Here is a 17,626-nt window from a genome sequence, read left to right as displayed (position 1 = left end):
TGGATTAATTTACTCATGAGAAGTATATCCGTTGTGTGTGCATGATTGTGTGATTGTTCTGCCATAGTTACTGTTTCTCACTCCAATAGTTGTGTGGTCTGACTGTCCACTCTGCCCACCTCTAGCAGACGACACCAGTATGACCTGACTGTACACTCACGATGACCTGACAAAACACAGTAATCCCAATGCTTAGAGAAAGTGATCCAATCAATCGGCCTTGCATGTAAAATTCTGCTTGTGTGTGTGTGTGTGTGTGTGTGCATGAACGAGCAGATGATTAAAGCTGGCCATACAGTAACTGTGCACACACCTGTCGTTGCTTTTTCTTTAGGATTTGAATTTCTCACTATCAATCAAAGCATAGGAATAAATTATGCCCAAAACAAACACTGTAATGAACATATGTACAATATGTATTTGTACTATTTGTGCGTTTTACAGCTCTAAATGGAAATTTTAAATCTGTCTACAGTGTTGATACACATCTACATTATGTCCACGTACTGTATAAATCACCTCATGCTCTCGAGTGAACCAGTTGGCTTTGTAGCTGTACACAGGGAGAAAAGAGGTCATGGCTGATATTCAGATGGCGGATGGCCCTAAGAACTCTAGTTGGACTAGATGGACACCCTAAATCTCTGCTACATGCTTTCCCTCCTAAAATCCTATACACATACAGTACAAGCATCCATACACACCGTGCTGTAGTCTCTATGATCCATCCTGTGAGTGTGAGCCACAGCTGGATGCACACAGTAAACATTCAGATATTCTCTTTCAGTGTACCAGTCTCCATAGCCTACTTCTGAGTGACCCTAAGGACCCTGTTGGCCCCAGACATGAGGGACACTGCCATCACTCAGTAAAGCCTAAATAAACCTCTAAACCCCCACAGCCTTCCTTCAATTTACTGACTGTAAGCTGCCACTGTTATCTCCTTCTATCCTCTGAGACACGTTCTGAACAATATGGGCCCAAATTTATTTCAAGTAGAATACTACAGAATATTTCACAAGCATACTTCCATCAAACTGCAGTATTTTTGTTGTTTTTGTGCTGTATTTTAGTATGTGTTCAGAATCATTGGCCAATTGTTGTTTTTCTGTTTCCTTTGTTGTGCATTCAAGGACAGCGTACACAAGCTAAAACTAAAAAGACAAGGGAGAGACAAAAGACAAAATACCTTTTTTAATACATAAGGGGAAAAACCTAATCACTGTAAGGAAAAGAAATTCAAAGAGAAATTTCAGCTCCTTGGACACCTTGGGGTGGAATAGAAGCTGTATAGGGAATAAGACATTAAAAAAACAAATGCAGAGAAAGTTGGAACTGATTGTAGCAATACAATACATAAACCGTGGTCTGTGGGACTGGTACATAAGGCAGGTAATAAACAAAAAACCACCTGAAACGAGATTTAGCCAAAATAAACAGGTCACTTACACAAATGTGTTTGTAAGGAGACAAGGGTTTAATATGTCACTGTAGAAGGGTTATTGGTGTAACTGTAGTGAAAGGTTTTACAAAAAAAGAGGTATAGTATAATATCAAGAAAGTGCAATACTTAGACAGATTGGTTCAAAATCCAATGCTAAAGCAATTATCTAAGAATAAATCTGGTAACAGATCTCTGTGTTTATCTTGGTAAAGTGTGCCAAGTAAGGAAAAAAGCAGGGTTATTCAAGATTTAAAAATGTAGTCATCTGCTGAAAATGGTTATGGGTTTCAAGTATTCAAGTAAAAAAGGATTTACCCTGCTGAATCTCAGGTGAAAAAAAGAATGTACTATTGCTGACTCTGCATCCAGATGTCTTAAAGAGAAGGCACTGCACTGATCATTAAAAAAGTATCAAGAGCATTGTATATGTGAGTAAGGTGAAGCTGATAGTAGGACTTGCAGTTTAACCTCTCAGCTGGGAAGAATTACAGCCTCAGACAAACATCATGCCCTGTGATCATGTCTGAATTGAGTGGTTGTCCCAACAAAAAATGTTTGAACAAAGCTGAATGATGGCAACATGGAGAAAGAAAGGTCAGATATTTAAGATCTGTGAATACAGCCGCTATTTGATCCATCCTCTGGCAAACTGTTAGGTTCAGATAAGGATCAGACTCTGATCATCTAAAATACTATGACAGATGTTCTCAATTACAGATTAACATCATTTCTGCACTACAGATTCTCTATGACCTCAATTTCTACAGTCCCGCATTTTACTGAAACTACTTTTTACTATTTCAGTTAAAGAAAAAATTTCCCTTTCCAGGAAAGGGAGATTTGAGAACACATTATTTAAACTGGGAACAATTTAGAGATGATGCTGCAAAAAGTTCTGCAGTGATACAACTTTACCAACTTTCTCTTAGCAACTAGCAAATTAGGACAGAATGTGTAGAACAACTTGATTTTAAATGATCTCAGGCAACACAAACAACATTAAACTACCAGATTCAGAAAGAAAAACATCTCTAGAGAGCTGAACAGAGATGTATAATACAAAAACTATTTTAATGATTCCAGCTACGATTCCAGTTTCAGAAATGACTTTCACAGGTCATGCAAAAACCATAAATAACAATGATATAAACTGTGATATCCAACAGTTTAAAGAGGATAAACAGTGGCTCGAAACACATAAAACCATTGTCTAGTTTTGTGCATGCATGCTTGTGAATGTGTGTTCATTGGGATTATCTCACACCTAGCTGCCTAGAGGATAAAGGTTAGGACACTTGATCACAACTGTTTGATGGGGAGATTACATACAGAGCAAACAGCACAGAAACTTGATCACACCAAATGCAATGACAAACACTCCCCTGAGCTGCATGTTTTAGCTTGGAGTTCAGCCAGAGTAGACAAACAGGATTGGACCACATAAGGGCTGAACTGGAGACACTTTGATGGACTCAAGGTTAGCCATTATTTAAAATACTAAGTGGAATTTATAATATGCACAAAGATCATTTTTAAACTATTTGTTGGCCATAGCATGACACTTTAAGAACAGTGAGAATAAACCTAGACAATAAAGTATCAGATCAGAGCTCAATTCACGCTGCACATTATTATGCACAGTACTGCAGATATTATTTTTACTCAAAAAAGGATTTTAACTAACTTTGTTTTGTTTCCCTTTTGTTAAGTTATCATCTGTCTTTTTAATTACTCCAGAGATCAGATGTCTAAACAGACTCCAGATGCACCAGGCTGGACCATTTCCTCCAATCATAAACATGATATATGAAGCTCGTACTTAACTCATTTGACTCACTTGGCTAAGTTTTACAGCCTGTAATGTGGAATCAGTAATGTAGGCTTAAAGCAGGCTAAAAGCACAGACTCACCAACATGGTAAGTCTCTAAACAAATACACAGACATCATGCTGTTCTTTTAAACAATTTTATCACAGTCCTGTGTAAAAGTAGTATTCAGATGTGAGAAAGAGAGATCAGACGGATCTGAGTGTGCTTGATGAAGTGCTAACACAGGTTGTGAGGGTGTACAGTACTGTTTAGTACTGTTCAGTAACTCCTACCGGAGTTTATCACTAACATTATCATTTATGTCATTCTCTTCATCTAAAATGGCCTTGTTCTTGTATTGTCGGCCCATCCAGCACTTTCCATTGGGATGTGTTTATCACTGTAATAGTATCCAATATACAAAGGAATGCACGTACAATATAACTAGTTAAATATGATGCAATACAATGAGACGATTTAGCACGACAACACAATAAACATTATACAGCCTTCGCTGTGTGATGTAGGCATTTCTGGATGTGGAGGAATATGCATGACAGCTTTTTGATTTTCTCTCGTTGTGTGTATGTGTAGTCCTACATATGCCCTGATGTATGCTTGTGCACTGCATTTGGACCAGCAGTCTGTCTAATGCCCATTTGTCTATGTGCAATTTGTGTGTGTGCTGGTGTGTGTTTGTGTGTGTGTTTCTGCTGAGAACAGCTGCGATATAGAGCCTGTCGTGGGCGTGAGGTAATTAGTGCAGAAGATGATTGTATTATTTGGACGGCCGACCAGCGCCGGGGTTCAAAGTGAAGGGAGGCAGGTGAGCTTGTACGGCCTACAGCTGCATGTTAAACAACTCAAATGGAATCACAGAAGTCCCACGGGGGGGGAAGAAAAGTAGAGAAAGGCAAATGGAAGGTGAGAAAAAAAACAAAAACAGAAAGAAAAAAAGAGAAGCAGGACAGAAAGGGGTGAGAAGCTAGTGACACAAATTAAGACCAGTGAGACATAACAAAGGTCTACATCAGGGGTTTCTGGTCCTCAACAACCCCTGGTCTGCTTATTTTCTAACTAATCTTGCCCTATACATTGCTGATTGCCTGGATCAGGTGTATTCAATCAATGGAAAGATGGAAGATACCATCTTACTGTGGATGAGGGTGGAGTGGGGGAATAAAAAGTGAAATGGTATCTTCCAGGACCTGACCTAGGAATTCAACAGCAGGTAGGGCAAGGTTAGCTGGAAAACAAACAGGTCAGGGGTTCTTAAGGACCAGGATTGAGAACCCCTGGCCTAAATCATTCTCTGTGCTTGTATGCAAATGAAAGTGGTATGACAAATAATAGTCAGGATGCTCCTGGCCACCAGTTAATATATTGTTCAGTAGAACATTTCAGTAGTGTAGACATTGGACAGGCCCTAAAATTACTATGGCGCCTATATTGCTCTAATACAAGAATCTATAACTTACATAATGTAACTAATATACAAAAGATGCATTCAGATGCAACAGAAAGAGAAATGTTGAGAAATTTTGGCTACAGTATCGGGCTTATATTATAGAAATATCTCCAGTGTTGGATCAAAAATAAATTGCCAATTACCTATGTTTTTTTAGTTTGGGAGACCTGTTGCATCACGATGAGCAAGAGCCAGTGCTGCCATATTATTGTGCTCTAAAGTAGGTGCCTCAATATTTCTATTCGACCTATGTGTTGGTACACTTAATCGTTGGCTTTCTGCCTTTCAATGCCTTTTGCTCTTCTGAATTTCTATTCATCTGTGCAAACTCTGAAATTCTCTTTGCACTGTTATCTGAGCACACCTTTGTACAGATTAAAAGCAAACTTTTGAGTACCTGCTTCGACTGAAAGGTTGGTGTTGGGAAGCAGTATGGCCATCAGCATGATGCATACACAGTAATAAGTGCATAAGAACACAAGTTAGATGCATGTACTGTATACAAAAACACATTAGTAACATCCATCTCAGTTGAGTCCTAAAGCTGTCTACAACAGCTCTGGCTGTTTGCTGACTTACCATCAGAAGTTCTTAATATTTACGACCATCACAGAAATGTTTATTAAAATCAATCAAGAATATGCCCTGTAAAATCCCTTTAATTCACATCTTATCCCCAACTTTTTTACTGCAAGAGCGCAAGTACTGCGCTGTGAGTGTAATTGATGTGTACCTGTTCTGGCTGGTTGGCATTAGACAGTGGTATCACCATCCAGATGATGTTGAGGTTGTTGAGGGCAGCGCTGGTGGTGAAGGTGCAGGGCAGGATGGCTGCTTGGCCGCGTGCCACCTGAACACTGCTCTGGGACACAGTCACATCCAACGCCCGCACACACACTGCAAGACGAAGAAGGCCACCATTATTGGGCTGATTCACAAAAGATAAGTACCAAGGTGTAGAAAAAGCAACGCCACAGAGAGATATGAGAAAACGTAACCATAGCTAATACAAATCCCACCAAAGACACTCTTTCAAGACCCCCTCTACAGTCATTGCACATGTAGCTACATCTTCAAGTTCAAAGTCTTCTTGCAGGCAGTGTGATTCCCTGTGTTGGGGACATTAGAAAAACTGCTCCTAGTGAGTCAAAGAGATAGACACAGACGAGACAGAGACAGGTCTTTACCTACAACTAATAATTGGCAAAACTCCTAAATGTACAATACTTTAAAAAGCTAAGTGTCATATTTCTGTCTCAGTGCATCTTTTCTCCGCTGCCTTGTTCATCTTTACTACAAAACAAACATGGTTTTTGAACCAAGCTGCACTTCTGAAATGCTCTCAGCACCTAAACAAGCATCTAGACCACACTGTGAAGGATCCCATAAAATATGTAACAGTTAAATGGGGAAACATAATAGGCTGTCTCTTGAGTTATTCATTTCCTAAAAAAACTTGCTACTTGCTGCTTTCATGGGAACATGGGCTGTATCAATACAATGAACATGACAAGTGGGGACAGTAGTGGTTATTCTGAATACTATTTGCTGCGTTTTGTTCATGCAAAGTACCAAACTACCACAACGGCTTGATCTTTAGTGCAATAAAGTTTTACTGTCTTATATTAAAGAAGTAAGCAGGCACCTTTCTCCTTTCAGCCAGAACAGACCCACCAAGAAAAATACATGTACATCTATCATCCTATTTCTGGAACAGCTAAAGACATTACAGCCTAAATTAAGTTAGAAATATGTGTCCATGTCCAAAAAACCAAACTAGAAGTAATCTTAATCTAAATATGGTGGGGAGGGGGATGATGGCACTGATATGATTATAGGTAAATGATCATGTCCTGTGAATCGTCCCTGTGATAATGTTAGATGAAGATCTTGCCAAAGCTAATAGTAGAAACCACACGCATGTCATTTGCATGGTATGTGGGAGTCAACCTAAATGTCAATGGCATGACCTCCTAACACAACAACAAAATACATATCTTATACAGTTATTGCTATGTCACATAATATAAAACATTTTTCCATCTGCTAAGAATTTCAGTTTCTGAGTGTTAAGTATGTCTGTCGATTTTGAATATCACCATCATATTCTAGCTGACAAACTGCCTGTTGCTCCTTTCTGTCTGTCCAAAACCTGCTGGACTTCCTACGCTTCCCTTCTTCTGGCAGATACGGCATGCCCTGCAAGGCTCACTGCTGGCACAGGGGAGATACACAGTGCTCAAACTGCTTCACTCAGTTATGGTTTATGATGCATATATTCAAGTAAAAAAAAAAACATATTATGCAAGCCATGTCACTTTTCACTGGAATGTCAAAATGTATCATTTACAACACAAATCCTCACTGTACAGAAATTCAATTTTCTAAATAATAAGACGTTAAACATAGCAGCATCTTCTCAGCATGCACACCACAATACAGCTAATGAGTGTACATTACCCCTCGTGAGGTCTATGATCTCAAACCATCATTATAAATGCAATAAATGACAAACTCTTAGGTCACTACACTAATCTCATCTTCCTCTATCCTGTGTGTACACAATGTTCATTTCCTGCACAGAATCAGTCCACTGTTTCTTCTTATTTGAGGCTTAAACACAAAAAAGAGAGAGTTCATACAAAAGGTTAAAACCTTAACAGATTGTATTGGCAGAATGACAACAGGGTAAGTGTTTGTTGTCATGGCCAGAAATATTTAATGTGTAAGATTTAGGGAGGAAGAAAAATGAAAGAAGATTGAGAAAGAAAGAAAGAAAGAAAAAGAAAGAAAGAAACTGAAAGAAAGACAGAAAAAAGTAAAGTCCTTGAGGAATGAAGATAGAAGGAGCATCTTATCGACTTTAAGCCTCCTCCAAGGCAGCAGTCTCTCAAGCCCACAACAGCTGGAGGGCTCATTTAAAAACACTGGATTATGGAACCTCTGCACACACAGCCTGTAAGCTCCCACGACCAAAGGACACACACACACAAACAAACACACACACTTACACAAAATCATAAACAAGCACACAAACACACATGCCATCAAACATATGCACAAATGCCCTCCCGACTCACAGACACTCACACAGCATGGCACCGACTGCCATGCAAAGATACTCAAACTCATCCGTGGTTGGTCTTGGTGACATGTATGGAAGCCATGTAGGGACACATCTAAGAGACTGAGACAGGAAGGACCTGATAGCTCACCAACTAAACTGCTGCATTTCTTGCCATTGCCTCATTATTGCAAACACTGTGGAAGCTTTTGAATGGCTTTTCTTGGTGCATGTCTGCTCTTTCAGAATATATACTGCAATAGGTGTGACAGGTACAGAATGTGTGGTAGGCCGCTTTATGTCAGTCTGTGAACCATCATGGCTTTTGTTCAATAACCTTAACCATGTGTCTAGTTTTGCAACCAGGGTGCCAGAGGTCCTCTAATAACAATGAGGTACTCATTTTAACAAAAACCATGAGCTTTCCCTAAAACTAAATTAGTTATTTTTGTTCATAAGCATAACCAAACCTTTATATGGCGCCGTCACATCCTGAAAATATTTTATTTCCAACAGTGGTGTTTAATAGTTTAACTTTGGCAACATGTGCGTCATTTGTTAGGAATCATTAATATGGGTCATAGCAGAAATACGTCACAAATGACCGCTGAGAATGACAAATCACAAACATTTGGTTGAAGGTCTTGTTGCATCATAATCATAAGCAAGCATACTGTTAACTGTACTATAACTACCCTGGAGGTCCCCTGAGCCCCCAAAGACCTTCCCTCTGTGGGTGCTTTATCCAAAGTTCTCAATTTTCATGCTATTTGTAAAACAAAATGATTTTAATTCGTGCCACTCAATATGTCTGTATGTCATTGCTCTGACTTTCTCTGCATTAGTACAACGTTGAACAGCTCATGAGTAAAGTTTTGTGCATCTGCACTCACTGTCAAACATGACCCCACAGATAGAAAAGTAAATATTATAGTACAGTAATTTAATAATACTGTAGGTAGAGGTAGAAGAGGTAAATACTATATAATAATAATAATAATAATAGTAATAATTTGTAATATACAATTTATTGACCACAATCATGTGTACATGTACAAGATAAGTACTGCATAATCACTTGGGATAATAATGATTGTCAGTCAACTGATTGCCAGTGATAATTTTGTTAACTTGGTTTAAATCTTATATTTACTGATAAGAAGAAGATGCAGTTTGCTGTAGTACCTGCATCCAACTGTTTATTCAGATGAGACTGAATTTGCTGACTACCCATTGGGCTAAACAGATTCTTTAACTAATGTGCTTTCTTGTCACGAATGAAGGGAAAGGTTTCATTGCGTCATTTTGTGCTCATTGTAGAGTCACTGAAGCAGTTTTCTGGTAACTGGCTAGTTTAGGTAGGTAATGCAGTCTGAGGCTCTGGGTAGCACCAAACTGCAACTGGAGCAAACTGTTCTTTAAATTGCTAAACTTGAGGCAGGGAAGGTCAGTGCACAACACTGTTTTAATAAATAATTCAATTTCAATTCAATTCAATTAAACTTTATTTATATAGCGCCAATTCACAACAAAGTCATCTCAGGTCATTTTACAGAATAAAGTAAATAGCACTGTGTTTCAAAACTTGTTTATAATTATCCAATTATTCATGTTACAAACTATCAATAGAGAGAGTTGCCGAAAATTTAGATCCCCAGTCTTCACATTCGTCATTAGGCCTAAACTAAACACATTGCTGTAGAGATTTCCTTCCACTTTTGTACGATAACTGTGGACGATAATTTGATCAAGTACTGTTGATTTACTAAATTAATTGCCTTGTGAGTAGAATGACGTATAATTTAAGCAGATAGCAATATGTCAACTGCAATAACCCCTTAAAGATAGAGCAGATTACACTTGGTTGTTGATTAATTTATCTATTAACAGATATTTTGTCATCAGTTTATTTGTGAGCTGCACGTTCCAATTTAAATGCTCCCTGCTGTTTGTCAACACTGTCAAAAGGAATTAGAATTAATAGCGTTATTGGTAATCATTGACTGCTGTTCTGTAATTCATTGACATGTTACATTTAAATTTGTTCCTTGCCTATAACCCATCCACCTGGGGGGAGCAGTGGGCCCCCACAGGCTCGTTGGCTCCCGATGCCACAGCCAACTAGACACTTGAATTCCCCACAAACATACCATCCGTGTAGCATGCACTGCATTTTCACACCACTCTCACTTACCACGGACAGTTTAAAGGTACTTCTAATCAAGGATGTGTGTGATAAAATTGTGTGTGTGACAAATTGTACTGGCATTGTTAATACTGTGGTGTCTACTCATGCATTCACTAATCTGAATACCCAGTCCTTGTGATTTCAGTCGGTGTGGGGACCAACGCCGATTCAACATGCTGAATCATCCAAAAATCCAGTAGGTTGGAATAGCCCAGACAGTGTGGGACACACAGCAAAGACTAGCCGGCCAGACCCTGGCTGATCATCCACTATGTGTGTCACGGCCCTAACGGAAACAGGGAGGGGTTAAGAGAGAAGGACGCTGTCTGATCCAGAGAGGCCTACGCGATAAAGTCAGCCCATGCTAGACGAGCTCATGGAGAGAACTAACAACATGGCTCTGTTAAAACAGCTCCCTCTTCTCATTTGAGAGCCAAGTGTCAAAACTGCTGCTGATTAATGCATGAGAGAGCAAGGAAAGCATGGAAATCTGTGTGTGTGGTTACTCACTCCGTCAAGCTAAGGTGCAGCCATGATGGGATCGAGAACAAATGCAGGAGGAATACAACACTTCCACTTTCACTCAAGCAAACACTCGTTCTCTGTCACACACAAACACTTACACACAGACAATCCCTGCCTGGAAAGTCATTTGCATCCTGTTTTCTATTCATGTGGCACTTTTATTCATAGCCTTTACTTTTAATTCAGTTTCAAACGGATGCCCCTAATGCTATGATGTGATAAGCCTGTGACACAGTTTTGGTTAGAATGCACACAGAGATACAGAGATGCTCAACGAGAAACGCAAACACCTGTTTAAGTGAGATGATTGATGATGGTGATACAAGATCCGACTGAAGAAAGACAAGGGGGAACATTAATTCACATGTACAGTAAAAGTGTATAATGAGGGATTCTTCAGCTTTAACCTTTTGTTGCATTTATTCTCACATCGTTTTGAGGTTTAAACCTCATTTCTGATGAAACAACATTTTTTCATCAGAAAAACATCAGTCCACCAATTTTATGTGTGATAGCCACCTTTTTGTCTGCTGCATTTTCTCAGAGCATGAGGCCTCTTCAGAAGTAAGATGAGAGGAGCAAGAGGGAGTGATGGGAGACGGACCATAAAATTATGTATCTCCTGCTTCAGGCACAACTCTTGGCAGCTCTGGTCGAATTTCATGTTTAAATTATATCCTTATAGAATATATGTTAGGACACAAATGCCAATTGTGAGTCCGATGTTTAGACCCTGAGTGAATCCATTGCACGAAAATAAATAAATACATAACTGCAGTATCATGAAAATAAACACAAGAATGACCACATCAACACATGGATTCACATGCACCGACACCTGTGCCCACATACAATGGGGGCTCTGTGTCCTGTTCTGTTGCAGAAGAACCAGAGGCTTCATGGTGAGCTGTGTCTATGCAAGTAGCAAACCCCGTGATGTTGCCCAAGCCCACGCAACCACAAAGTGAACCAACAAAAGAGCAAAAATACTGTATCCATGTGAAACTCAGTGAAAACTGATGAACCACCGGAAGCATTTGTCTCTGGGCTACTTTGTTTGTTTTTATGCTGTTCAAGACATTCTAATATCTCTAACAGTTTGTTTATTTCCTGACCTATTTCACATATAGGTTTACTGTAATTCTTATCTGAAACAGACATTTTGGGAAATCTGCTTTTGTGCTTTCTTGCTGTGGGTAAATAACAAGATCAGAATGAAGCTGGGCACAGTTACTGTTCAGATGCAAAAGTTTGCATCAAGTCACACACAAACTTTACCCTTAAACATAAAATAACAATGCATATTCAGCTAGTACAAATATTTCTTCATCAGAATCAACAAAAATTGTCAAGTAGCCCAGTTGGTACTCAATCGTTATTGTACCATAACTATAAAAAGTTATGGTACAATAACAAAATGATATGCAAGTGCAAAAGTTTGCATTCCCCTTGAGAAATAATTTTGAATTAACTTTAGATTTGTGATGACTGTGCATTAAATATTAGGTTAGTGGAAGAATATTTTACTCTATTTGTCAGTTCACAATAAAGCGATGCATACTTTTGCACAAACCGAACCGTATCCATAGTACGTTGTTGAGATTGTTAATGTGAATATCTTGAATTTTTTTTTTTTTTTGCATTAGTTTTTGTAGAGATTGAACAAAAGAGATACAATGTGTGAGTCAGTGAGTTTCCAAGGATCTGTTTTCCAGTCTTCCACTATGTTAAGTAGCTGCTAAATATACAGTAGATTTTTATATAAAGGACAGATATGAGAGTGATATTGATCTTCTCAACAATAGTCAAATCACTTGAAATCACTTTAGTAATGTTTGCATTTTGAGCTCTGGATGGGAAAACTCAACTGTTGCCTCCTATTCATAAAATAATATTCTTGTTAGTTCTTAAAAAATATTCTTTTAAGTTGAGTGATTTTGCTGGGTTAAAGGGAACTCAGATGATGATGTCAGTTTAACGTCTGCCAAATGTTTTGCTCACATGACTATGCTTTTTTAATCCCTCCTTTCCCCCCCACGTACTTCTTGTCTCCACTCCTCTCCATTTGTCTCTCCTCAGCCCGTTCGACAAACTCTCACCCAATCAAAGAGCCTTAAAATTCTCTCCCTCACTCCGTCGCTCATCCCTTCCCCACCCATCCTAGTTGACCTATTAGCCACAGTAGCCAACTCCTGAACAGGGTCCAGTGACTAGCCTACATAGCTTAAACTCCTCTAAACTGTGCTGAGTCTGTCTAGCCCAGCTTACTGCAGTCCTAATATACAACTGCTCTAAACACTTCATGGCCCACATACTGTACAAGCAGATAGTACATAGCACTGGTCAAACATGTCGTATGCTCATTTACACACGCAAGATTTGTTGTTAACTATTTTTAAATGGGTGCCAAAAATACAATCTATTCATATAACATAATAACATAATAGGTGTCACAAATATTTTTCTTAAAAAGAAACAAACATTGACAGGGTATTTTTTGATTTCTTTCTAGCTCAGGATTGATAAACCAAACTAGTGTGCTCGGCTGAACGCACTGAGCAAGCAGAAGGTTAAAGTAGGCCACTGCCCTCGTGCACATATAAGCCCGGGCACTGGAAGACTCCTGCTAAAGCTGCAAACAGATGGCTCTGCACATGCAACCCTGGACACAACTACACACTTAATGTCAAAAAAGTACCAACTTTTATATCCTAATCACGAAAATGCAGATCTAATCTAATATGTTCACATGATTCCTCATACTGCACGCAGCAGAAAGACAAAAATGTAGTTTTTCAAACTGTTTCCACATGTTGCTCCACAGAATATGTTGTTTCAAATGACAGCTTGTGAACCAGACCTGAATTTGTACAAGAAAACAGCCTCTGTTCCTGTCAGCCACCAGCTACCTCGCAGCCTTCAAACACTCTCTGTGTGTAGTAACTCCATTCCCTGGCAGACTTGCATGTTTGGCAAACTTGTCACAGTGTCTGCACGTAAAATCTAACATCCTGGCAAGCGCACTGATCCGCCAGTAAGATGACATGATTGGCAAGAGGCTATGTTGTGCTATTTGGCAGCTGCTATCCTCAGGTCCCTTTTAACTTGGTGACAATGGCCTGGTTCTGCCAAAGACATCCAAATGAAGCAGTGGAGTCAGATTCTAGGGCTGGCGCGAAGGTGCAGCTAGCATAGAGGTAGAAGTTCGAAAAGGTAAGGGAATACATTTTGCAAGGTGCCTCTAGCCACGTTAGACAACAACAATAGGATGATATAAAGGTTTTCATCATTCAACAAGTTCAACAAGTACAGCTCATACCAAGTATATTTAAAGATTTCTGCAGATCTTTGACACCAACTGGGCCATGAAACTGACAAGTACTGTATAGTGCTGTTTCACACTCTGGAGTTCACCACTGGCAGGTAAAAACTACGGTGGTCCTGGGAGCTCAGAGCACTGCAATTTGAGAAAATACATGCAAATAGACAAAACACAATCAAATGTACAAAAACAGCCTCATCAATTTGAAAACACAGGTGCAGCATTAAGAAACATGCTGCAAAAGGCACAACACAACCAAAAATGATGGACATTTAGATTTGTAAATGTATTTTTAGTTACTCCCGGAGCCATTTCCGTTGTGTTGTGGCTTTTGCAGTACATTTCTTAATGCTGCGTCAGTGTTGTCAAATTGTTGTTCTTATATATTTGCTTGTGTTTTCTCAATTTGCAGTCCTTTGAGCTCTCATGGCCACCGTATAAAACAGACACTTGCAGTCTCCACTGTCAACAAAGCACAGGTTAACACAAATACTGACAAATACAGTCAGAGTCTTACAGCAAGAATTATTCCTGGAACTAGCATTTAGCCTAAGGTAACCTTGTGAATTGCCCCTCAGTTAGTAATTGGCTTGTAGGCAGAGATTGCTCTCTGTATATATAGGAATTGCCTTACTTTTCTTCGCTTTTCTTTACCTATTATCTCACTACCTATTTAGCCTGGTTTGATCCCCCGCTCTCTTTCTTCTTCCCTCTCTTCTTACAGTAGATCACCTAAAGAAGACAGAGAATTTAAGCCTGCCTACAGTGGTACGGCCCACTGGAAGAACCAGCACTTCTTCGGGTGATTAGTTCAGTAGAGTTTTTACAGCAGTAAGGGCTCATCATGAGAGAAGAATTTATTTCACATATTTAATAGCACTTTAAATATTTGAGTTGCTTTGACAAAGACAGTTTTGCCGAGAGCTATGTTTTTGCTGCTATACAGTACATTCCGCTTTGTTCAAATACAGTCCATAATCCAAATGTGTTTCATCTGTCAGGCATAAGTATAACTATGGAGAGTTTGTGATAATAGTAGGTAGCTGGGTAAACACAGATCTAAATAAATGAATATGAAGTCAGGTTTAAAGTTTCTGCACTTATATAGCACTTTTCAACATATTGGCACTCAAATTTTATACTTTACACTGCTTCTTATTCACCCATTTGCAATCACACACTGATGGAGAGCTGTTGTGCAGCTGGCCAACACTCGGCGGGAGTAATTAAGCTGGGGTTCAGTGTCTTGCTCAACTTTAACATGTGACTGGAGGAACCTGGGATTGAACCAACAACTGCAAGATTGGTGGATGACCGCTCTACCTTCCTGTGCCACAGTCACCCCAATTAACTCATGGGATGATGGAAACAGGTTTAATCTGAGAACCAGAGAGTAAAGAGAGAAAACTAGAAACACAAAAAAATTAAGAGAAAGAGTGTCAGAAGTAGGTTGAAATTGAAAAAAGAAAATAAAAACAAAAAAACACATTGAGAAAAGTAATTTTTTACAACAGTCATATTCAGTTCATGACTGATGTTTCAGTGGTTTCTCTTCTCCCATGAAAGGGTCTGCTTTGAATTTTAGCATGATGGTTTTGTAAGTGGTCACAGATTTCTTTTTTGATCCAGTTAGTGTGCCATCTGTCAGAGGGAAACAGGTATTATTACATCTATAAAGCCAAAACTCATCGTGGTAGTGGAGGCGTGATGCCTGGCGGGTCCTGTTTTCTGAAGACAGCAGGATGTCAGTCAATCAGACAGGAAGGAGACAAGCAGGACTGTTGGGAACAGAAGGACCAGACCAAGGCCATTTCCCTAGACATCTCTCAAAAGAATGAGCATAAACCTCTTTAAACATTGTCAAAATGCTGCCTTTCATTACCTCTTCATTCTTCGTCTTTTATCTTCCCGTCCCCTTCTAACTTTGGGTATTGTTTGAATGTTTCAATTCCGATTCCCTTCCCTGTTTTAATTCCAAAAAGGTTTTAAAAGGGTCCAGTGTTAAGTTAGCAAAAATATAAATCTTTATTGTGGTTTCTGTTCCTCATTCTGATGCATATTTGTTCATTACTACAGTCCAACTATAGGTGGCCCCGAAACCCAGATCATAGGTGGCAGTAGTGAACAAATACGCACCAGAATGAAGACAACAGACTTCATTTAAAAACACACTGAGATTAGTTTTGCAAAATTGCGTTTGATTTATTTGCACACCTGTAAAAGTGAGGTGCACGGCTGTTTATTGATTGTTTCTGGAAGATGATCTAACACAATGACGAGACATCTAATTCGGTCCCGTGTTTCAATTCAACGCTGTAATGTATTTTAAGTGTTTGGCCTAATTTAATGTGCAGATTTGTAGCTAATCGGCTTTCCCACATTCACTACAGTAAAGCCATACATTTAAATGTTTACTGCTGTCACACCATGTTGTAATGTTAGCCATGCATGCTAATGTGTATCTTAACAAAATCATCTGTTGTTGAGTTGTTGCGTGACGTTGTCATGTAGAGAAGTGCTCCTGGCAGACAGCTGTGTACATCTTTGCAGATATTTAGCCTGTGTTTGCAAAACTGACGTTACATTTTTTTAAGGGTACCCAGTTCTAACTTGGAACCAAGCTTCCATTCTCAATCCTACTTCTTGCTTTCTTTCTTGCTTCATGTTAAGTGACCTCCTTCCATTCCTTAGAATTATTAAAATCATAAATAATTTAAAATATATTTAAACAGAGACTCTAAATCTAAGATCAGATCAGTCTTGAAAAAACTACTATACAAATGCTATATTTGAAAGGACTAAGAACCCAATGACTTCACGCCACCAGCTGTCTAACACACACAAACACACACAGAACATTTCTGCCCCAAGTATCGTAAAAGTTTGTGATCTCCCTTAGGACAGCTGCTCTCAGCTGACTTCCTGACATATGACCAGGCAAGTGATGCATGTTGTTATTGAGAGAAGTAGTAACTGCAGCTATTGATTTCCTTGAAAATCCCTTTTTTTTATCACATTTAGAAATCTTTTAGTTTTGTCTGCTGTCTCATTTAGTGATGCAGTTTATAGATCAGAACAGTCAATAGTATTAATATTGTTATTATTGTTGTTGTTTTCTTTTTTGTTGATGTAGCAACAGAAGACAGGTTTGGCTGACATAGATTTTATTTTAATAGGTATTTTTTCCAGTTTAGAATATAAGCATTCATGGGGTTTGGTGGACTAAGGCATGGACAGAAATGTTTGTGGTTAATACAAAGGTAAATCATTTGAGAGATTGTATTATACTATTTCATTGCGTAACTGGCAATACATAACCATGTCCAAAAATAGCAAAGCTTAGGCTCCTCTTTGCATCACTCTCGGGGTTTAAATGTAAGTCTTTATACATTTTGTTAATGGAAATAAATGACGTGAGTACATGACATTATGTCAGAGTCAAATGCCATTATATGAACTGGGCACTGCACTGCACTGTGTTACTCTACATTCCAGTGCAAGAGGCCACATTAAAGTGGTAAATATTAGCCTGCCGGAGTTTGAGTAGTGGAACTTTCTAATCTAGGCTAAGTTGAAGGAATGTGTCCAACTAATCACAATTTTCCCAATACCTTTCTACAGGGACCTGCAAAGGCCTGAAATGACAGATACTAATGAAACCACACTGGTTAACAATATCCTCTCTCTTATGTAAAAGTTGTTACAATTCCTGGAAAATATTTAGTTGGGAGAGATACATGCATTAAATTTGTAAGTCTAGACCAACATACAGTACTAGAGCCTTTCTGTACCTTTCACATCAATAA

At 38.9% G+C, this 17,626-nt stretch overlaps 1 protein-coding gene across 5 annotated transcripts in view; it reads right to left on the bottom strand.

The window, feature by feature from the left end:
* igsf11 (immunoglobulin superfamily member 11) overlaps positions 1-17,626 on the bottom strand; it is a 94,575-nt gene that overhangs the window by 10,463 nt on the left and 66,486 nt on the right. For 3 of the 5 annotated variants that reach the window (XM_067508778.1, XM_067508780.1, XM_067508781.1), the window contains one exon: positions 5,455-5,618. In XM_067508778.1, the coding sequence (XP_067364879.1) occupies positions 5,455-5,618 (164 nt within the window). Of the gene's footprint in view, positions 1-5,454; positions 5,619-5,740; positions 5,868-6,820; positions 6,842-17,626 lie in introns of those variants that run through there. The other 2 variants (XM_067508777.1, XM_067508782.1) reach the window with 2 other exon arrangements.

The sequence above is a fragment of the Channa argus genome, chromosome 6 (genome assembly GCF_033026475.1).
Source record: "Channa argus isolate prfri chromosome 6, Channa argus male v1.0, whole genome shotgun sequence".
NCBI classification, from domain to species: domain Eukaryota; kingdom Metazoa; phylum Chordata; class Actinopteri; order Anabantiformes; family Channidae; genus Channa; species Channa argus.
This window is presented reverse-complemented; position numbering and strand designations above follow the sequence as displayed.